Source organism: Crocuta crocuta, unplaced genomic scaffold (assembly GCF_008692635.1).
Source record: "Crocuta crocuta isolate KB4526 unplaced genomic scaffold, BGI_CrCroc_1.0 scaffold267, whole genome shotgun sequence".
NCBI lineage: Eukaryota > Metazoa > Chordata > Mammalia > Carnivora > Hyaenidae > Crocuta > Crocuta crocuta.
In genome coordinates, this window is record NW_027531899.1 from 920,032 (window position 1) to 942,143 (window position 22,112).

The 22,112-nt window shown below is 46.8% G+C and overlaps 1 protein-coding gene across 1 annotated transcript; it reads right to left on the minus strand.

The window, feature by feature from the left end:
• Positions 1-563: 563 nt before the first annotated feature.
• On the minus strand, positions 564-10,019 carry PSMC4 (proteasome 26S subunit, ATPase 4). Its single transcript, XM_077773853.1, has 11 exons — positions 9,913-10,019; positions 8,995-9,093; positions 8,689-8,875; positions 6,532-6,678; positions 6,331-6,440; positions 6,139-6,232; positions 1,713-1,880; positions 1,553-1,629; positions 1,241-1,409; positions 978-1,033; positions 564-798 (listed from the first exon to the last, which is right to left on the minus strand). Exons 1-11 carry the CDS (start codon positions 9,946-9,948, stop codon positions 685-687), a joined length of 1,257 nt encoding a protein of 418 aa, XP_077629979.1. The 5' UTR covers positions 9,949-10,019; the 3' UTR covers positions 564-684.
• Positions 10,020-22,112: the final 12,093 nt, after the last annotated feature.

Genomic DNA, 22,112 nt, shown 5'->3' on the forward strand with positions numbered 1-22,112 from the left:
AAAAATCTATGTTTATTTTTGAGAGAGAGAGACAGCGTGAGCAGGGGAAGGGCAGAGAGAAAGGGAGACACAAAATCTGAAGGACGCTCCAGGCTCTAAGCTGTCAGCACAGACCCAAAAGTGGGGCTTGAACCCATGAACTGTCAGATCATGACCTGAGCCAAACTCAGATGCTCAACTGACAGAGCCACCCAGGCACCTCAGTGTTTATTTTTGAGAGACACAGAGCGTGAGTGGGGGAGGGACAGAGGGAGAGGGAGAGGGAGACACAGAATCTGAAGCAGGCTCCAGCTGTCATCATAGAGCTAGGTGTAGGGCTTGAACCCACGAATTGAGATCATGACCAGAGCTGAAGTTGGAGGCTTAACTGACTAAGCCACCCAGGCGCTCCTGTTTCCCCAAATTTCTACTGTCATTTGGTTTGAATTTTTTGCTTCTCTCTCAAACTGTAACCTAGGCCATGTACCTCACCCACTCATCTGTAGGAGAGCAGGGGGACAGAACATCCTATTCCAGGCCCAGTTTTCTCTGAGAGTTAAACTTTTAGGAAGAAATGAAACAGATGCAATCTTGTATGTTTACTGAGTAAACCAATCCTGGGTAAAGAAAAAAAAGAACACTAGGTTTTGGGACAGAGGTCGGGGAGGTGAGAGAAGTCCCCGGCCCCTTGGTGCGGGGGAGGGGTCACTTATAAAATTCATGCTCCTGCTCGTCCTTCTTGATGACTGTCTTGTATGCTTTCTCGAAGTCCTTCGCCAGAACAATGTAGCGGTTCTCCCGGACGGCCAACATTCCACTCTGTTGAGGGAAGGAGGAGTTAGAAGTCTACTCCCCAACGCTAGTGCTGGTGGAGGATGAGGCCAGGCCCCAAGCCCCGGGGAGGCACTGAGGTACACGAGGACCGCAGCAGGACAGCCTCAAAGAGGAAAGGTGTTTACACACGCCCTGCCTGGACCCAGAGAGAAACCCTCACTCACCTCCTGACAGATGGAGTTGATATCGGCTCCTGAAATCTTATCCGGCCGGGCTACATCTGCAGCAGGAAGTTAAGGCAACCATTCCCTGCACAAGGGGGTGAATGCCTGCAGTCAAAGTCACCCATGAGCTCTGTTACCACCCCCTTCCCTGGACCTTGGTCTCCCAACGTGCACAAGTTGGGTCATAGAGAAGGCAGTGGTGGAGATGAAGATCCGGTCCCCAACCCAGCCGGGACCATCCCCTCACGTCTAGAGCAGGATACAGTCTTCCAAGTCAACCTCCTCAGAGAGATTCATCTTGCTGGTGATCGTGGAGAAAATCAATCTCTTCTGGCGGCGGTCCGGGAGTGGAAATTCAATTTTGCGGTCAAGGCGTCCTGGCCGCAGCAGGGCAGGATCCAGAGTGTCTGCTCTGTTTGTAGCCATGATCACCTGGCATGGGGGACAGGCCAGCTCAGACCTCTGTCCCCTCTACACCCTCTTTCCTGTCAGGATACCTGCCCCCTCACATGCCAGGCACCACCCTTCCCCGATTCCCACACCACACCTCCCCTTGCCCATCTTGAACCCTGAACCTTGACGTTAACATTCTGGTCAAATCCATCCATTTGATTCAGCAGCTCCAGCAGGATTCTCTGCACCTCCCTGTCGGCTGTAGAGTGTGCCACCCCGTCAGTCCAGGGCATCCCGTAAAGGGCAGCCCGAGACCCCAGACCCCGATTAGGTATCACTCACCCCCCGTCTGGGCATCAAATCGCTTGGTGGCAATGGCATCAATCTCATCTATGAAGATGATGGCAGGCGCATTCTCCTTGGCCAGGCGGAACACGTCCCGGACCATGCGGGGGCCCTCGCCCAGGTACTTCTGTACGAACTCTGAGCCCACGACCCGGATAAATGCAGCTGATGGCAGAAGACGAGGGTTAGATGAGGAAGGGCCTCCCATGGGGCCCGAACTGCTCTCCTGGCACCGAGAATGCCCTGCAGACAGCCCTTCCTGTGAGCATTCACTCCAAGTAGCCAGGCCACCCTCTCGTGCCCTGGGAGCTGGGTCCCAGACCCGCCAGGAGGACCAGCCACCTGCTTGCACCCCAGGGCAACCCAGCAGTGCCCATCATGAATCCTACCACAGATGTGTTGTTTTCTGACCCAACATTTAAAAGTCAGGACATTCTAAAAAAAATAAAATAATAATGCACCTGTGGCTCAATACACCACATGGGGGAGAGCAAGACACATTCACAGAGTCCAGGATAGAAAAAAATCTGGATCTGCAGAGTGCTGGAAAAAGCAGGAAGAGCATAAAGACAGGCCGTCCGTACACTAAGGCATTGATTGCACTGCTTCTCTAAGAGCTCGGCGTTCCGTTTTGGATGGGAAAGGACCGCTGCTGAGTGTCGTGCAGGGACTAGGGACCAGGGGCATGTAATCAAGTGGCGACATGGCCGAAGACAGAATTGCTCTGGGCCTCTCCTTTTTTAACTTCTTAAAGTTTAACTTATTTGTTCATGACTGCACGTGGCTTCGTGTCACATGCAGCAACTCTCAGGACCCTCTTTCTGCCACCACAGGGGAGGGGGCCCCGCAGTCCGTGACACAGGTCTGGTGGTTTTATGTCCTAAAGCAGGAGTCGTGCAGATGGTGGTCCTGATCACACTGCTTCTCTAATATGCTGGCCACTGGCCGCACTGGCCACGTGTGGCTGCTGGGGAACCAAAATGTGGCTGGTCCAAAAGAAGACACGCTATAACTGTGACATACTTAGGTTTCCAAAGACTTAGTACAACAAAGTATAAAGTGTCTCAAGAAATGACCATCAAGGGGCGCCTGGGTGGCTCAGTTGGTTGAGCATCCGGCTTTGGCTCAGGTCATGATCTCACAGTTTGTGATTTCGAGCCCCGAGTTGGGCTCTGTGCTGACAGCTCAGAGCCTAGAGCCCACTTCGAGTTGTGTCTCCTTTCTGCCCCTTCCCAACTCATGCGCTTGTCTCTCTCCCCCTTTCTCCATCTCAAAAAGAAACGTTAAAAATTTTTAATTAGTTAAGATGATAAATTCTATGTTACATATATTTTACTATAGTAAAAAGTTTACAGAAAAAAACCCCCTCAAATTTTGTATCTGCTATATGTTAAAACAATAGTATTCTGAGTATACTGTTTAAATGAAATATATTAAGTTCTATTTCCTCTAACTTCCTTATTGCCCCCTTATTTTTTAAATGTTTACTTATTTTTTAACGTTTATTATTTATTTTTGAGAGAGAAAGTGTGAGTGGGCAAGGGGCAGAGAGAAAGGGAGACGCAGAATCTGAAGCAGGCTCCAAGCTCTGAGCTGTCAGGACAGCGCTTGACGCAGGGCTTGAACCCACGAACTGTGAGATCATGACCTGAGCTCAAGTCGGACATGCAACCGACTAAGCCACCTAGTTGGGGTGCCCCTATTTATTTATTTTTGAGAGAGAAAGCACATGAGTGAGGAAGGGCAGAGGGAGAGGGAGACAGAATCCCCAGTTCAATATGGGGCTCAAACTCAAGAACTGCAGATTCAAGATCTGAGCTGAACCCAAGAGTTGTATGCTTAACGGACTGAGTCACCCAGGTGGCCCGGGTACCTAAATCTTCAATTATAGATGTAGGGGCACCTGGGTGGTTCAGTTGGTTGGGCACCCGACTTTGGCTCAGGTCATGATCTCATGTTTACAACGAGTTCGAGCCCCACATCGGGCTCTGTGCTGACACCTCAGAGCCTGCTTTAGATTCTGTGTGTCTCTTTCTCTCAGAAATAAACATTAAAAAAGTTTTTAAATTATAGATGTAGTGTGCATATCTCTCTCAAACCCTGCCTATCTAAAACCACCCTGCTCTCAGTGCAACGTGCAAACTCTCAGATTAGTGCTAAGACTATATTTACCCTTTCTGATCTCCTCAGCCTCACCTCCTAGACCTGCCAAGCACAGCCCTCCTTCAGCCAGCCCTCCAACAAACATTCGCTGAGCAACTCCCACAGTTCAGTTACCAGGCAGGCACTGGAAATGTAGAAAAACACAAATATATAAGGTCCTTGCTCTCCTGGAGTTCAGTCACGGTGTACTCATGACACTAAAAAGTACTTTCCTGTCCCAGGCCTTTGCACATGCCACTCCCTGTGTCTTGGATGCCTTCTCCCAACTGTGTGCCCCACAGATCGCTTATACCTCGCTCCTTCTGGGAACCCCTACCCAAGAGGCCTGGGCAGCATGGACCTATGTGCCTTCCTGCCAGGGCAATCCCACCACCTTCCCTGCTTCTCCGGGGCGTTTGCTACTCCGCAGACTGTTCCCACTCCACCTCACCTCCCATCGTGAGCCCCCTCGCCTACTCATTGGGCTGCAGGGGCCTCCGTTATTCCTGCCTCACCAGATAGTCCGTCAGCCTGATATAGTTCCTCCCCCAGACATCCCTGTGATTCGCTCCCTCAGGTCTTCTGGGTCTTTGGGTAAAGGCCACCTGGTAGAAAGTCTTCCCTGACCAAGCCCCAGTTCTGGCACAGAAAGTTGCCGCCCGTTACTCTCTCCCCCCTTGTCCTGCTTAATCTCATCACGCATTCAGCGCCATGGATATATAATCTGTTCGCTTGTGTATCTGCTCAAGTGCTTCCCTCAACTAAGGCATCACCTCCATGAAGAGAGGAGGCTTTGCTCCGCTCGCTGCCAGGTCTCCTGCACCTAGGACGCAGCATGGCATGTGTCAGGCGCTCAGTAAGTATTAACCGAATGACTGAGCTCTAAGTGTTTCTTTTTCTTTTTCCTCAGCCATCCTGGGAGATTCTCCACCACACGGGACATGTCTGATTCAACGCTGCATCCGTGCTCTGGGCTGGGAGAGCGGAAGTCCAATGAACTGCTAAACAAAGGAGTGACCACGACAATGCCTATCAGTTACTGTCCACTCCCTATGTGCCAGGTATGGTTCTAGAAGCTTTATATTGATTCAGTCTTCTGAATAACTCAGACAAATAGGAGAGGGGAGTCACAGAGAGACTAACTTATTGAGCAGTTACATTAACTTAGAGGAGCCAGACTGCAAACCCAGTCAGCCTGGCTCAGAAAACACTGTTTAACTATGGCCTTCTACAGACAGGCCCCTGGTTCACACATGGTAAGATGTGCCGAGCCCTTAGGCTTGTAAAGCCTAAAGCCTTTAGGCTTTACAAACAGTAATATAGCGACTTTTGGATGTTTTTGTCTGGAACCTACAATAAAAAAATACATCAGGGGGCATCTGGGTGGCTCAGTAGGTTGAAGGGTCCAACTTTGGCTCAGGCCATGATCTCACGGTTCGTGAGTTCAAGCCCCGCATCAGGCTCTGTGCTGTCAGCCTGCCTCAGATCCTCTGTCCCCGCCCCCTGCTCTTATCCTGCTTGCTCACACGCTGTCTCTTAAAAATAAACACGAAACAAGAAAAGAAATACATGTATAAACCACCACAAGTGTGTTTGTGTGTGTGTGTGTGTATGTGTTCCTGTGTGCAGGTGTGCACCCGCAACAAGTTTCACAGAATCAGAGCTCTTACTACGTGGGATGGACTCTGAGGTTTCATTTTCTGAAATGCTGGTTACAACCCATGAATTTGAACTCACGATTACTCATGGGTCACAACCCCCTGCAGGAAAAGCGCTGCATTATTTCATTCTTCACAATAACGCAGCGACACGAGTCTTCTACAGATGAGGAAACTGAGGTATGTGGACATGGAAGTAACCCCCCCCCACCCAGGACGGCACAGCCAGTAAAGAGGCACACGTTGGGGCGCCTGGGTGGCTTAGTCGGTTAAGTGTCCGACTTTCGCTTAGGTCATGATCTCGCGGTTCGCGGGTTCGAGCCCCGCGTCGGGCTCTGTGCTGACTGCCAGCTCAGAGCCTGGAGCCTGTTTCAGTCTGTGACTCCCTCTCTCTCTGCCCCTCCCCTGCTCATGCTGTCTCTCTCTCTCTCTCCTAAGAAATAAGCAAAACATTAAAAAAAAAAAACTTTAAAAAAAAAAAAAGAGGCACACGAGGGCTCTGACCCCACAGCCCCTATTCTTCATCACATTGCTGCGCCACTTCCCAGGGAAGATGAGAGAGCAGGGAGGAAGGTCAGAAAAGCCCAGAAGGTCAGGGCTCTGAGGAGCATCAAGGGGCTCACCTGTCGTGTGATGAGCCACAGCCTTTGCCAACATGGTCTTCCCGCAGCCAGGCGGCCCGTACATGAGGACGCCTCGGGGAGGGTCGATGCCGATCTGAAACGCAGAGGGGAGGGAGGCCGAGCGGGGGAGTCCCGTCACCAGCTCAAGACACAGTGGGGCCTCTCCCTTCCTTGCCCCTCCCAGCGCCGCACCTGCTTGTAGAGCTCGAAGTGCGTCAGTGGGAGCTCCACTGCCTCCCGCACCTCCTGCTTCTGGATGTCCATGCCCCCGATGTCCGCATACATCACGTCCGGCTTCTGGTCTGGTGAGAGAGCAGAGCCGGGGCTCCCAGCCTGGCCCCCAGATTCCCTTCAGGCCCCCCTGCCCTCCCAGCCCCGGGCTTCCTCCCCCACCTGAAGTGAGCATCATGATGCTGCTGTCGGCCTCGGGGGGCAGCACGTCCACCAGGGCGTTGCTGTGCTTGTGCAGGGCCACCGAGGCATTCGGCTTGAGCAGCTCGCGGTCAATGGTGCTCAGGATGCGCACATAGTAGTTGGAGCCTTTGGGAGACAGGAAGCACGAAGGGAAAATGAGAAGTGCCAGAACCTCAAAACTGTCTCCCCACCCCCGGCAAACCTCACGGCTGTACTGTCCAGGCCACCGTATCTCTCACTCAGACCCTGACCGGGGCTCCTGGCCTCTGGCCTCCTCTGATCCACCCCATGTTCACGACGACAACTTCCCTGACCATCTGTAGCCCCGACTTTCTCTCAAGCTCCAGCCCGAGGTGACCAGCGGCCTCCCGGAATGCCTCCTCCTGTGTGACCCTGGAGTGTCTGTCACTCACTGGGTCCCAGTGTGTTCTCGGGGTCTTCTCCCAGATTGTGCTGCTCTTCCTGCATCTGTTTCAGGAAGGCTCACGGTCCCCGGTCACCAGCCAGAGTCCCAAGCCTCATCCTGGACCTTTCTCCCCTTCTCTCCATTGCCCATCAGTCACTGCGATCTTCCATCCAGCCTCCTGACCGTCTCCAACCAATCTCCTCTCCTCCCCTCAGACCCTCCCTGACTCAGCCCACCACACCCATCTAGGTCTCTGCGCCGGACTTCTTCCTGTTCGCCCAGCCTCGGGCTCCCCTCTCCCATCTACCTTCTCTTTCTACAGTGCTGATGCACCCCTGTCCGGCGTCAGTCTCTCTCTTGACCTTCAGACCTGTCTGTCTAGTGGCCTCCTGACCCCTCCCTGCAACATCCTCGACTGCCCTCATGGTCTCCCTCCAAACCTACTCCTTTGCCCATGCTGACATCTCAGGAATAGCCCCACGGTCCCCCAAGTCCTACAGGTCAAAGACTCAAGCCTCATCCTCAGTACCCACCTCCCTTTGCCACCTCACCTCCAGCCCATCAGTCCAGTTCCAGGCCCAGTCACCCACCTCTCCCCACCTTTACAAGAACATGGCTCGGTCCAAAGGAGCAGAGGCCAGAAGCAGGGAAAGATGGGTAACACACAGAGACAACAACCATCATTAAGGCCAGGGCCTGAGCCCATGTTAATAACTGCAGCTATTGTATACCAAGTCCTTCCAGAGCCCAGTCTCTTCCCACTTCACCCACGGTTTCAAATGGCAGGTCCCACCCCAGTAACGGTCATGAAATCAACTGAGAGGGTCACATCCAGAACACTGTTTGAAACAAAGGCAGGTTAGAACAGAATGGAAAACATCAGAGTATATTGCACACAGGAAGGCTAAACATCATCTGGTGAAACTTTCAGTATATGTGTAGTATGTATACGTATATGTGTACAGTTGACTCTTGAACCATGCAGGGGTGAAGGGCACTGACTCCCCGTGCATTTGAAAAATCCATGTATAACTTCTGACTTCGCAAAAAGTTACCTAAAGCCCAGTGTGGACCAGAAGCCTTACCAATACCATAAACAGTCAATTAACACGTGTTTGTTATGTTTTACACATTATATACTATATTCTTGTAAGAAAATAAGCTAGCAAGGGGCGCCTGGGTGGCTTAGTCGGTTAAGCGTCCGACTTTCGCTTAGGTCATGATCTCGCGGTTCTTGGGTTCGAGCCCCGCGTCGGGCTCTGTGCTGGCTGCCAGCTCAGAGCCTGAAGCCTGTTTCAGTCTGTGACTCCCTCTCTCTCTGACCCTCCCCTGCTCACACTGTCTCTCTCTCTCTCTCCTAGAAATAAATAAAAACATTAAAAAGAAAATAAGCTAGCAAAAAAAATATTAAGCAAATCATTAAAATACATTTACAGTACTATATTGTATTTACCCCAAAAATCCGTGGCTTAGGAGATCCCATCCCGTTCAAACCTGTGTTGTTCAAAAGTCACTGTACACACACACACACACACACACAATACATGCATACATACACGTAGAGAATGTAAAATAGATGTCTACTTTTACATCAGAGTTTGAGAAGCACCATTACACTGTCTTGCCTTGTCTATTTGCTTTTCTCAGACCCCAGCACACTTCCTGGTGCACGGCAGACAACAGGTGACAGGAACAAACAAACAGATGAGTGAATGAGGGGCCCCACGCACCTGTGGTGGAGCCCACAATGGCTGTATTCTGATCCACAGCCTCCAGAAACTGCCCAATGACCAGCGGGATGCTCTGGATTCGCTTCACCTCCTCCTGGGCGTGGAGGAATTCCTTCTTCAGGTTCTTCTGCTCATCCTTGATGTACTCCTCCTGCACCTCCAGGAACTCCAGCTCCTGCTGCAGCTTCTGTGAGCGGAGAGGGGAAAGGTGGGGGGTTGGCTCCAAGCCCTGCTAAACCAGGCAGTAGTGGAAGGTTGTGGTTTGGGGGGTGGGGTGGGCAGGGTCCGGCTTGGGGTCGAACGTACCTTGTAGCGGCTGTACAGGTCCTCCAGGTCCTCAGGCTCCGGCCCCAGGAAGGAAAGGCCAGTCTGGGGCCGAGACACAGACAGTGCTGGGATTTCATCCTAGAACAAAGGAGAAAATTCAGGTTGGACGAAGAAGGTCCCCTCAAGAAAGAATATAGAGCATCTTCCCCACTTCACCATGAACCACTCAGCCCCTAACAGGCTCCTGACATCATTCAGGTCCCTGTAAAGAGACCCTGCAATCCTCTCCGCCCCAAAAATAGGTTCCTGATGTCACCTGGCCCCTAAGAGGGCTCCTATGTCAGCTAGCCTCCAAACCCTATTTTATTAACACGTGCCACTTGTAACATATCCCTAATGTCACCGGACTCCCAACTCGGGCCTAAACGTCACATTCACTCCTTACCAGCGCCCAATGCCCCTCAATCCCCTTCAACAGGTTCCTAAGGTCACATGGCTAGCTCAGTACAGGCTGTTAATGTCACCATGCTTTCAAGCATTCTTTTATCATCCAGTTCCCTAGGAAGGCCCCAAACCACAGAATTTACTTAGCCTCCGAACATCAGGTAGCTCCGAGGCCCAACTTCGGACCTCTTTCGGCCCACGGCCGCATCCCATCTTATCACTCGCACCCCGACACAGTCCCAGCCTCGCTAGGCCATGGGTCACCAAGCACTCCTAGCTAGTCCTCGAAATCATTCCGTGCCAAAGAACCTCTAATGTCACTCATTCCTGTAGCCGCGCTCTCTGCGCCTTACTGCCCTCCTAACATCTTTCAGTCACGGAGCCAGGCCTCGGGACGGCACAGAGGTCTACACCGAAGGCTCCTGAATCACCCAGACCCGGGCCGGAATTCTCGAAGTCACTCAGCACCCCCACTCAGGCCTCACCCTCCCCACGAGCCAGGCCCCACCAGACCTGAGCTTTCTCCACTAAAATGCCTATCTCCTCCATAGTGACCAAGCCGGCCTCTGTGCGGCCCAGCCAGATCTAGTCACCGCTTCCGCTGACGCTGCCGGAAGACTAGGGCCCCAGCGGATTCTGGGAAACGTAGTTTAAGACTTCGGTAGAGCGGGCCGATAGGTCGCAAAGGATGGAGGGAAGGGAAGATTTCGTCCCTGGCTCCGCCCCCAAGGCATCCCCGGCGCGCTCTCGGACCGCAGTTTGGGGCGTTGCGCGTGCGCAGTAGCGCGCGGTGGCACCATCTCGCGCGGCATCTGGGCTGGCGCTCTCTCGGCAGTAGGCGGCGCTGCTTCGTTGGGTTTTCAATCAAGAAACTCGCAAATCTATCTGGGAGAGCTTGTTGGCCAAGAGCTCCTGGATCTCATTTAGTGACGGGACTGGAGATGATTTGGGCGGGGTTCCCCAGAGGGGTTCCTTGAGGGCATCTCAGTGTGAGCTGTGCTGGAAGATTTCCCCCCCGCGCCCAGAGTGACTCCGCACTGGGATCCACCCTGGGAGTTGATGTGATGTGGACCGGGAACAAAAGATGGAGAAAGAATTCTTGAGAAGTCTTCAGTGAAAGATGCTTTATGGGCCCATGGGCAGGGAGAGCTGCACTTGGGTTCGTGAGAAGTGACTGTACATACTTTATAGTTTGGGGCGGGATGATGGTGCCAAGGATAGAGTAAGTCGCTAAGGAATTTGGAAGTTAAGCGTTCAGGACCTTGAGGGGGCTAGCTGCTGCTAAAATAAACGTTATTTACCACCGCCTAGTAAAACATCAGTCGTGAAGCCCATCAGTTGGACATGAGTGGGTCGTATAATCTGGAGGTAATTGCGCGTAGATCTTGGGGAGTGTTTAAAGCTATCAGGGGAAGTGACACTAACGAGCAAAACTGTAACAACAGCTTTGGTAAAGCGATAAAGGAAGTCCGTGAAAGAGCCGGAGGAGTGTTACAATCTGTGAGCCTCAGGAATTCTGCCCGGAGGCTGCGAGCTTCGCAAAGTCTGGCCTTTGTTTCTTTTTACCCCCGTGGGCAGAGAGGAGCCCGAAAGCCCACAAGACCCTCAGCGCAAATCAGCGGAAATCAGTGCCAATCAGGTGGAAACGTCCCGGGCATGGGGGCTGGAGAAGATGAGGCAGCAGTGCGGGGACTTGGGTCCCGTGGGAGGCCTGCACACCCATGCCAGGGCCTGTGCCTAAGTCCTGTGTGCCTCAACTCATTGAATCTGAACAGGCTTTAGGTTCCCTTTTACAGAGAAGGAAAAAAGCTCAGCGCTGTGAAGCTACTTGCCGGTCACAAGCGACACCAGACCTGTCTGTCCCCAGACAAGGGATACACACTGGCCAGTGGGGATACACTGCTCAGTGTTTGTTAAGTCAATAGTTTTATTGACGTATAATTACAGAGAAGTGTACAGATCATTAGTGTGCAGTTCAATGACTTTCTACAAACTGAACACACCTTATAACCAGTACTCAGATCAAGAGGCCAGACATTAGCCACCCCCAAAAGCCCCCCACATTCTCTCTTTCTGCCATCCAATCCCTTCTGAAGATTATCCTTTACCCGATTTTAACACTGCGGATTACTTCTGTCTGTTTCAGCCCCTGCAGCGTGTACTGTGTATTTGGCTTTTTACTTAACATCATGTTTGTGATGTTCATATTGCACGTAGGAATAGTTCTTTTGTTTTCATTTCTGTATGCTTTCTATTGAGTGGATATGCCTAAAACTGGTTGTTTCCCAGCCTGGGGTTATCCTGGTGCCTCGTACATTTCCTCGATAAACATATGGGAATATACTAAGTAGTGGAATTGCCCATCGAAAGGCAAGTATGCGGTTGGCTTTAGTCAACACAGTCACATTACACTAATTTATACTCCCATCCCTTGTGCACACACTTGATATTGTCTCTCTGAATTTTTTTTCCCCAGTCTGGTGAGTACGTTATGGACTGTCACACCGCAAACCATTTGTGCATTTCCCTTTAGCTGGACAAGTTCCAAACTCTGAATCCTTACAATTCCATGCAGAGGTAGGTTTGCTTTTCCTCATTTTACCAGTGAGGAAACTGAGGCTCAGACAGGGGACTGTCACGCCCACTGAGTAACAGAGAGAATTAGTGGCTCCTGATCGATGCCAGCCCTGTGCTAGGGGAGTTAGAGATCAATCAGATCTGGCCCTTGCCTTCCTCGTTTAAAGACCCAGTACTTTTTTTTCTTGCGTTTAATTTATTTATCTTGAGAGAGAGAGCACACAGGGAGGTGGGGAGGGCAGAGAGAGAGAGAGAGAGAGAGAATCCCAAGCAGTCTCCACACTGTCAGAACAGAGCCCGACATGAAGCTCAATCGCACAAACCGTGAGATCATGTCCTGAACCAAAACCGAGAGTCAGATGCTCAACTTGTAGCAGGATTCACGCCCAGAGAGTCGTGACCCCGGGTATTTTTCTTTCTAGGAAGCACCTTCACTCGTGTCGGCACGGCTCATTTGGGTTCGTACGCAGAACTGAGACCTGAAAGCCATGTGGCATAGTTTTTTATACATTTTCTATTTCTTTGTCTCCCTTATATGTTAACACACAAACATGCAGTCTGATTACAAGGTCTCATGTTACAAGGTCATGAGGGATGTTGCCACATGGTATAATAGCCAAGTTGCCTTGAGGTAGTGTTTTTTTTTTCTCTTTAGGGAGGGGACCCTACCAGAAAATGATTGAGCTACCCAGGTCCCAGGTCCACCCCCCCCCCAAGCACTTTTATTTCCACACATAAAAATAAAACAATGAGGACAACAAATCCTCTCTTTTCTCTGCATTGGCAATTAATAGTTCTGTCTTCCATACCTCCGCCTCCCCCAAGCACATCCCAATTTCTACTTGAGTCTTGGAATCCATCACCTAAAACAGGATTCATCATCTCCTTCTTTGCCTTCTGTTCCCTATCCTCCTAGTTTCCAGATTTCAGACTCAAACCTATGTGAGAGCCTTGCTTTTATTCCCCCAAACCCCGTCGAGCCATCCCCAAACTCTCTCTGCCGTCTTTGGCAATGATAAATCAATGAATCCCTTTGACATTTTTATGGCTGATAATTGTAAGTAACCATTTCCTGAGCACTGACTGTGGGCCTGTCTCTTTGCTAAGCACTTTACTGTATTATCTCATTCAATCCTCACAACAACCTTACCCAACAGGTAGTAAAAGTAACAAGCATTTATGCAGAATCTTTACCTTCTGCCAGGGAAGCTCAAGTGTTTTACACACATGATCTGATTGGATCTCATATTAATGTGGGACTTGAAATGGAAACTGTTGTCTTACTTCCTACTTCCTCAGGCCCAACATCAGTTACCAGGCTCAGAGGAGGTGTGAAGTCACTTGGCCAAGATCACGCAGCAAGTAAAGGGTAGAGCTGGTATTCAAATCCCGGACCTGGGCTCTTACCCTCACGTGATAGTTATTATTTGGATTGCAGATGACCTTCAACAAGTAAACTAGTCATTCTCAAGCAGGAGGACATTGAATCATTTAGAGAGTTTTTTCAAGCTAGACTCACCTTTACCTTATTTTAATGATATGACCCTTCCTCCCGTCTACTATAAGAACCACCCATCTAGATAAGTTAACAACAGGCAAACAGGACCCAGGATCAGCCCAGCCTAGCTGACTAGAATTTCTCCCTCCTGGTTGAAGCCAAGGGCTTTCTTCCTCTAGACTACACTGCCTTCTAACACAAGCCCTGAGCACCTCTCAGCTTCAGTGAGGGTGTTCCTGGGTTGGGGTCTTTAGAGCCCTGAATGTGGCTGGGGGAGTCCAGGGGCCAGCAGACAAGAAAGTAAAGAGAGCCAGGCTGCCAGACAACCTATTCCCCATGGACAGAGAGTGGCTGAACTCCAGCCATGATAGCCGTGCCAAAATGTGGGCCCGGTGTTGCCAGATCTGATGTTTCCAGAGAAGTCAACAATCTAGAATTTCACGAGAATTTTTAATTTTTAAGTGTTGATGATACATTCAAACACTTCAAAACACTGTGCAGGGGAGGCTGAGCCACCATTCAGTCGGTTGAGCAATGTCAGGTCCTGACCTCATGATTCATGAGGTGGAGCCCTGCATCAGGCTTCTCTCTCTCTCTCTCTCTCTCTCTCTGCTCCTCCCCAGCTTGCACTCTGTCTCTCAAAAGTGAAGAAACATTAAAAAATTTTAAAAACTTTTTCAGGGAAAAGCAAATGTAGATATCTAACAATAGCTGATTTGTTAAATAAACTGAACCGTCTTTTTTTTTTTTTTTTTAATTTGGAGGGGTCTGTGTGGCTCAGTCCGTTGACCATCTCACTTTGGCTCGGGTCTTGAACTCATGGTTCGTGAGTTTGAGCCTCGCATCGGGCTCTGTGCTGTCAGCTCAGAGACTGGAGCCTGCTTCAGATTCTGTGTCTTTCTCTCTCTCTGCCCCTCCCCGATTCGTGCTCTGTCTGTCTCTGTCTCTCAAAAATGAATAAAGCTTAAAAAAATTTTTTTTAAACTGAACCATCTATCTATTATGGCCTCTGACACAGTTTTTAAAAGTGGTGTAGAGGAGTGCATGGGTGACTTAGTTGGTTAAGCATCTGACTCTTGATCTCAGCTCAGGTCACTATCTCAGGGTTTGTGAGTTTGAGCCCTTTGTTGGGCTCCTCGCTGATGGCACGGAGCCAGCTTGGGATTCTGTCTCTCCCTCTCTCTGCCCCTCCCCTGCTCTCTCTGTCTCTCTCAAAACAAATAAACTTAGGGGCGCCTGGGTGGCTTAATTGGTTAAGCGTCCGACTTTCGCTTGGGTCATGATCTCGCGGTTCGTGGGTTTGAGCCCNAATATGCCATGTGTTCACAGAATATATAATACCTAAAGGAAAAAATAGATGACAAAGTGCTAAACTATAAACCCTTTAAAAAATCTTTTTATTTTGAAATTTCAGTTCCAGAAAACTTATAATAATGGTACATAGTCTTTGCCCAGATTCCCCAAATGTTACCATTTAACACATATACTTTATCATATAAATGCATTCTAATCCTATATATGCATTCTTATATGTGTGTCTGTATACAGATACATATTACACATATATTTTGCCATATATATGTATTTTTTTAAAACTACTACTGGGACTTTTATTTGAATTGCATTAAATTTATAGATTGATTTGGTTAGAACTGGCATGTTAATGATATCGAGTCTTCCCATCCATGAATATAGTATGTCTCCACATTTATTTAGTTCTTCTTTGATTTCTTTCTTTGGTGTTTTGTTCCTTTCCTTTATGGTAGATATATCCAGGCAAACTTTGGAGATATTGCAAGTTTGGTTCCAGACCATTGCAATAAAGCAAAGCAATAATGTGAGTCAAATTACATTTTTGGTTTCCCAGTGCATATAAAAGTTATGTTTTCAGGGGTAAATGGGTGGCTCAGTTGGTTAAGTATCCAACTTTGGCCCAGGTCATGATCTCTCATGGTTTGTGAGTTCGATCCCTGCATTGGACTGTGTTGATGGTGTGGAGCCTGCTTGGGATTCTCTCTCTCTCTCTCTCTCTCTCTCTCAAAAATAAACATTTAAAAATTTATGATATTCAGTAAGCCATGTTGTAAACAGATGTGCTGTCATTCAGGCTTTTTTACAGGAAGACTAGTTTAGCATAATTCTTTTTTTTTTAAATGTTTTATTTATTTCTAGGAGAGAGAGAGAGAGAGAGAGAGAGACAGCGTGAGCAGGGGAGGGTCAGAGAGAAAGGTAGTCACAGACTCTGAAATAGGCTCCAGGCTCTGAGCTGGCAGTCAGCACAGAGCCCGACACGGGGCTCAAACCCAAGAACCGCGAGATCATGACCTAAGCGGAAGTCGGATGCTTAACCGACTAAGCCACCCAGGCTCCCCTAGTTTAGCATAATTCTTAAGTGCCAAAGGATTTTAGAATGGTCAGTGAGTACTGGCTTCAACCTAAAGTCACCAGCCGCATTACTCCTAACAAGAGTTAGGAATGAAAGTTTAAATGAAGCTTTAAAGCCATGTATTGACTTTTCTTCTCTACCCATGAAAGTCCCAGATGGTATCTTCTTCCAATAAAAGGCTGTTTCATCAACATTGAAAATTTGTTTATGACAGCCACTTTCATGGATTATTTTAACATACCGCAGCTTCTATAGCAGCACTTGCCAATTCACCTTGCGCTTTTATATCATGGAGATGAGTTCTTTCCTTAAACCTCATGAACCAACCTCTGCTAGCTTCACACTCTTCTCCTGTGCTTCCTGCCCTCTCTCAACCTTCATTGAGCTGAAGAGAGTTAGGGCCTTGCTCTGGATTAGACTTCGGCTTAAGGGAATGCTATAGCTGGTTTGATCTTCTCTCCAGACTGTTAAAACTTTCCCCATATCAGCAAGAAGGCTATTTTGCTTTCTTATCATTCGTATGTTCACTGGAGTTGGACTTTTCATTTTCCTCAGGGACTTTTCCTCTAACTGGCCAACTGTTTGGCATGAGAAGCTGAGTTTTCACCTTATGTTGTCTTTTGACATGTTTTCCTCACTGAGCTTAATTATTTCTAGCTTTTGTTTTAAAGGAAGAGACATGGGGCTCTCCCTTTCACTTGAACTCTTAGAAGCCATTGTAGTGTTATTAACTGGCTTAATTTCAATATTGTGATTCAGGGAATAGAGAGGCCTGGGGAGAGGAGAGAGACGGGATCAGCTGGTCAGTGGGGCAGTCAGAACATATACATCTATCAATTAAGGTCAGTGGCTTAGGTGTACCCAATTATAATAGTAACATTAAAGGTCACTGATCAGAGACCACCATAAAAGATATGGTAATGGAGGGATGCCTGGGTGGCTCAGTCGGTTAAGCGTCCGACTTCAGCTCAAGTCACAATCTCACGGCTCGTGGATTCGAGCCCCGCATCGGGCTCTGTGCTGGCTACCAGCTCAGAGCCTGGAGCCTGTTTCAGATTCTGTATCTCCCTCCCTCTCTGACCCTCCCCTGTTCATGCTGTCTTTCTCAGAAATAAATAAAACATTAAAAAAATTTTTTTGTTAAAGATATGGTAATGGAAAAAAATTTAAATATTACAAGATTTACCAAAATGTGACACAGAGACACGAAGTGAGCAAATGCTTTGGAAAAATGGTCCCAATAATAGATTTGTTCAGTGCAGGGTTGTCTAAAACCCTCAATTTGTAAAAAACACAATGTTTGTGAAGCACAATAAAGAGAATTCAATAAAACCAGGTATGCCCTTAAATACATCATTTTTTCAAGCTATTTAAAATAGTATCTTCCTAGGGTCATCTCGGTGGCTCAGTCAGTTGGGTGTCCAACTTTGGCTCAGGTCATGATCTCACAGTGGGTGGGTTCGATCCAGCGTCAGGCCCGGTGCTGACAGCTGGGAGCCTGGAGCCTGCTTTGGATTCTGTGTCCCCCTCTCTCTGCCCCTGCCCTGATCGCACTCTGTCTCTCTCTCAAAAATAAACATTAAAAAAGTAAAATAAAAGAGTATCTTTCTCAAAATAGGATAATTGATACATGATAAGGTGCACATATTTAAAGTCTGCAATTTGGTAAATTTCGGTATGTGTGCACACGCAAGAAACCGTCATTAGAATCAAGAGAGTGAACCCATCTGTTGCCCTCCAAAGTCATTTTGGGTCTTTCTATACTCTTCCTCCAGACTCTCTGTGCCTCTATCCCAGGAAACTCTAATTCATTTGCAGTTTTTAGGATTTTAGAATTTTATGTAAATGGGATCATACAGTATAAACTCTTTCATTCCACCTAAGTATTCTCAAATTTATGCATGTTACTGTATATAGCATAGCTCAATCTCTTGCTTTGCTGAGGACACTGTACTGATTAATAGTCTTTGGAATGACAAGTACAGTTGCCCTGAACATTCATGTAAAAGTTGGACACGTGCTTTTATTTCTCTTGGATAAACACCCAGGAGTGGAATGGCTGGGTCCTATGGTAGGTGTCAGTTTAACTTATTAAAGAAGCCACCACACGACTTGCTGGCATGGTTCTTCCATATCACATTCCCGTCAGCAGTATGAGACTTCTAGCTGTTCCACATCCTCGCCAAATACTCCCTGACTTTCAAATCAGTCTTTCAATTTTAGACATTTTTTTGAAACTGCTTTGTTTTGGGGCACCTTGGTGGCTCAGTCAGTTAAGCGTCCGACTTCGGCTCAGGTCATGAATCTCACGGTTCCTGGGTTCAAGCCCCGCGTCAGGCTCTGTGTGGACAGCTAGCTCAGAGCCTGGAGCCGGTTTCAGATTCTGTATCTCCCTCTCTCTTACCCTCCCCTGCTCACGCTGTCTCTCTCTCTCTCCAAAATAAATGAAACATTAAAAAAAATTTTTTTAATTAAAAAAACTGCTTTGTTTTTATTTTGAGAAAGGGCATGCAAGCAGGGGAGGGGCAGAAGGAAAGGGAGAGAGACTCTTAAGTAGGCTCCACACCCCGTGCAGAGCCCAATACATGCTCTATCTCACAACCGTGAGATAATGATCTGAGCTGCTATCAAGAGTCCCATGTTTAACTGACTGAGCCACCCAGGCGCTCCTCAATTTTAGACATTCTAATAGGTGTGATTTTCACTAGAATTTACCTAATGACTAACAGTACTGAGCCTTTTTTCATGTGCTTATTTACTATCCATTTATTTCCTTGGGTGGGGTGTCTGTTTAAATATTTTGCCCATTTTTAATTGTGTTGCTTTTTCTCTTTAATTGTGTTTCGACTGTTCTTTATTTATTCTAGTGTCTTAGTCAGGTTGGGCAAAATCACGGACTGATAACTCAAACAAAAGCAGTTTATTTCTCACAGTTCTGGAGGCTGGGAAGTTCAAGATCAACGTGCTAGCTGTTTTTGGATCTTGGTGAGGGCTCTCTTACTAGCTTATAGATCTTATATATGGCTGCCTTTTTTTTTTTTTTTGAGAAAGAGCACACTCACATGAGTTGGGGAGNTATCCCAAGCAGGCTCCGAGATCTAAGGGGCAGAGGGAGAGAGAGAGAATCCCAGGCAAGCTCCTGGGATTCTTCTTCATGACCTCCATGATGAAATCAGGAGTTGGACGCCTAATCAACTGAATCACCCAGGTGTCCTGAGAGACAGACAGCGAGAGAGAGAGAGGGAGAGAATCTTAAGCAGGCTCCATGCTTAGCACAGAGCCCAATATGGGGCTTTATCCCATGATTCTGGGATCATGACGTGAGCCAAAATCAAGAGTCAGGCACTCAACCATCTGAGCCACCCAGATACCCAGATGGCTGCCTTTTTACTGTGTCCTCACATAGTGGAGTAAGAAAGGTGTGGAATCTCTTCCTCTTCTAATAAGGATTAGAACCCCATGCTTAGGACCTCATTAAACTTCTATCACCTCCTCACAGGCCCTATCTCAAGATACAGTAACATTGGGAGTTAGGGCATCAACTACAAATTTTTTGGGGGGGGACACATTCAGTTCATAAGACTTACACAAGTCATTTACCAGAGGTTATTTACAAATACCTTCCCAATATGTGGCTTGCCTTTCCATCCTCTTAATAAAGTCTCTGAAGACAGCAATTCTTGATTTTAAGTCCAGTTTATCAATTAAAAAAAAAACAGCAACGAGATCATTCTGTCAATGTTGTTATCTAAAAGAATCTTTGCCTAATGGAAAGTCACAAAGATTTTCTTCTAAAAGTTTTGTATTTTCATTTGCATTTATAGCTATATTTCATTTTAAGGCTGTGGGGTTTTATTTTTGCCATGGGGTACAAAGCAGTGCTAAAGTTCACCTTTTTTGCCTCTGGATACTCACTTGTTCCAGCACCATTTGTTGAAAATACTATCGTTTCCCATGGAATTGTCATGAAATTTTGTCGAAATTCAGTCCACTATTCAGGTGTGGTTCTACTCATAATCTGTTCTGATCTATTTTCCTATCTTGACACCAATACTACATTGTCTTAATTACTTTAACTTTATAGGGGCACCTGAGTGGCTCAGTCGGTTAAGCGTGCAACTTTGGCTCAGTTCATGATCTCATGGCTCATGGGTTCAAGCCCCGCGTTGGGCTCTGTGCTGCCAGCTCAGAGCCTGGAGCCTCTTTTGGATTCTGGGTCTCCCTCTCTCTCTGACCCTCCCCTGCTCATGCTGTCTCTCTCTCTCTCAGAAATAAATAAAACATTAAAAAATTACTTTAGCTTTACAAATCTTGAACTTTGGTAATGGAAGTCTTCCAACTTTATCCTTCTTTTTCAAAGTTACTTCGGCTATTCTAGGTACATAGCATTTCTATAACAGTTTTGGAATCAGCTTTTTGATTTTTTTTTTATTTTAAAAAAATGTTTTACTTATTTCTAGGAGGGAGAGAGAGAGACAGCGTGAGCAGGGGAGGGTCAGAGAGAGAGGGAGACCCAGAATCCAAAAGAGGCTCCAGGCTCTGAGCTGGCAGTCAGCACAGAGCCCGACGCGGGGCTTGAACCCACGAACCGTGAGATCATGACCTGAGCCAAAGTAAAGAGTCAGATGCTTAATCAACTAAGCCAAACTGGAGACCTTATTTTGCCCTTTTCAATCTATATGCCTTTTTTTTTTTTTCTTTCTTGACTGCTTGCACTGGCCAGGACTCTCAGAACAATATTGAATAGGATAGGTGAAAGCAAACATTCTTTTCTTGCTCCCAGTTTTAAATGGAAAGTATTCAAACTTTTAACATCATCTATCTTTCTAAATACCCTTTGACAGGTTAAGGAAGTTTCTTTCTATTCCTTGTTTACTGACTTAAAAGTCAATTTTGTTGAATGTTTTTTCTTTATCTATTGAGATGATCACACAGAGTTTATTCTTTAGTTTGTTAATACGATGAATTTCATTGATTTGCTTTTTGAATCTTGAATGAATCTTGTATTCCCAGAATAAACCCCAGTTGACCTTTTTATGTATTATCATTTTTATGTATTGATGGATTTAATTTACTAATATTTTGTTAAGGATTTTTGTGTCTATGCTCATGGGGAATATTGATTTATAGTTTTCTTGTAATGTCTTTATCTGGTCTCCAGTATCAAGGTAATGTTGGTCTCATAAAATTAGCTGGAATGTGTTCCTTCCTCTTCTATTTTCTGGAAGATATTTTTCAGAATTTAGATTATTTTATTTGATGGAATAAATATTTGAATATTTGATGGAATTCTCCAGTAAAACCATTGGCCTGGAGATTTATTTTTTGGCAGATATACATTCAATTTCTTTAATAGTTATAGAATCCTCAAGTTATCTTTTTCATCTTTGGTGAATTTGGGTAGTTTTGGGTAGTTGGTATATTTCAAGGAATTGATATATTTCATGGAAGTTGTCAAATTTGTGGGCATTGAGTTTTTTGTAGTATTATCTAATTACCTTTTAATTCATGTTGGTTCTGTAATTATAGCTTCTCTTTCATTCACAAAGTAGATAATTTTGTTTACTCTCTTTTTTTCTTGGTCAACCTGGTTACAAGTTTATCAACTGTATTGATCTATCAGAGATCGCTTTTAGTTTCATTGATTTTTTTTTCCTATTTTTTTTCAGTGTTACTGACTTCTGCTCTTTGCTGTGTTTTCCTTCAGTACTCTGAGTTTCATTAGCTCTTCTTTTCCTAGGATCTTAAGGTAGCTAGATTTGAGAAATTCTTTTGTAATATATGTTTACTGCAATGAGTTTACCTCTAAAAACTGCTTTAATTGCTCCCACAAATTTTGATATTTTTAGATTTATTTAAAAGCATTCTTTAGGGGTGCCTGGGTGGCTCAGTTAGTTGAGTATCTGACTTCAACTCAGATCATGATTTGGCCATTCATGAGTTCGAACTCTGCATCAGGCTCTGGCTGACAGCTCAGAGCCTGGACCCTGCTTTGGTTTCTGTGTGTCTGTCTCTCTTTCTGCCCCTCCCCTGCTCATTCTCTGTCTCTCTCTCAAAAATAAATTTTTAAAAATATTTTTTCTATTTCCTCTTAACTGACTCATGGATTATCTAGAAGTCTGTGATTAATTTCCAAGTATTTGGGGAATAGTCCAGCTATCTTTCTATTATTTTTAAAACAAGTTTTAAAAATGTTTATTTATTTTTGAGAGAGAGGTGGGGGGGGCAGAAAGAGGGGGACAGAGGATCCAA

Bases quoted from the DNA above. Each gene is read 5' to 3' on its own strand.
- PSMC4 (XM_077773853.1), bottom strand. From the start codon at position 9,948: ATGGAGGAGATAGGCATTTTAGTGGAGAAAGCTCAG. The intron at 6,441-6,531 runs GTGGGGGAGGAA...CTCTCTCACCAG, and splicing joins CATCATGATGCTCACTTCAG to ACCAGAAGCCGGACGTGATG. The intron at 799-977 runs GTGAGTGAGGGT...TTCCCTCAACAG, and splicing joins TCAACTCCATCTGTCAGGAG to AGTGGAATGTTGGCCGTCCG.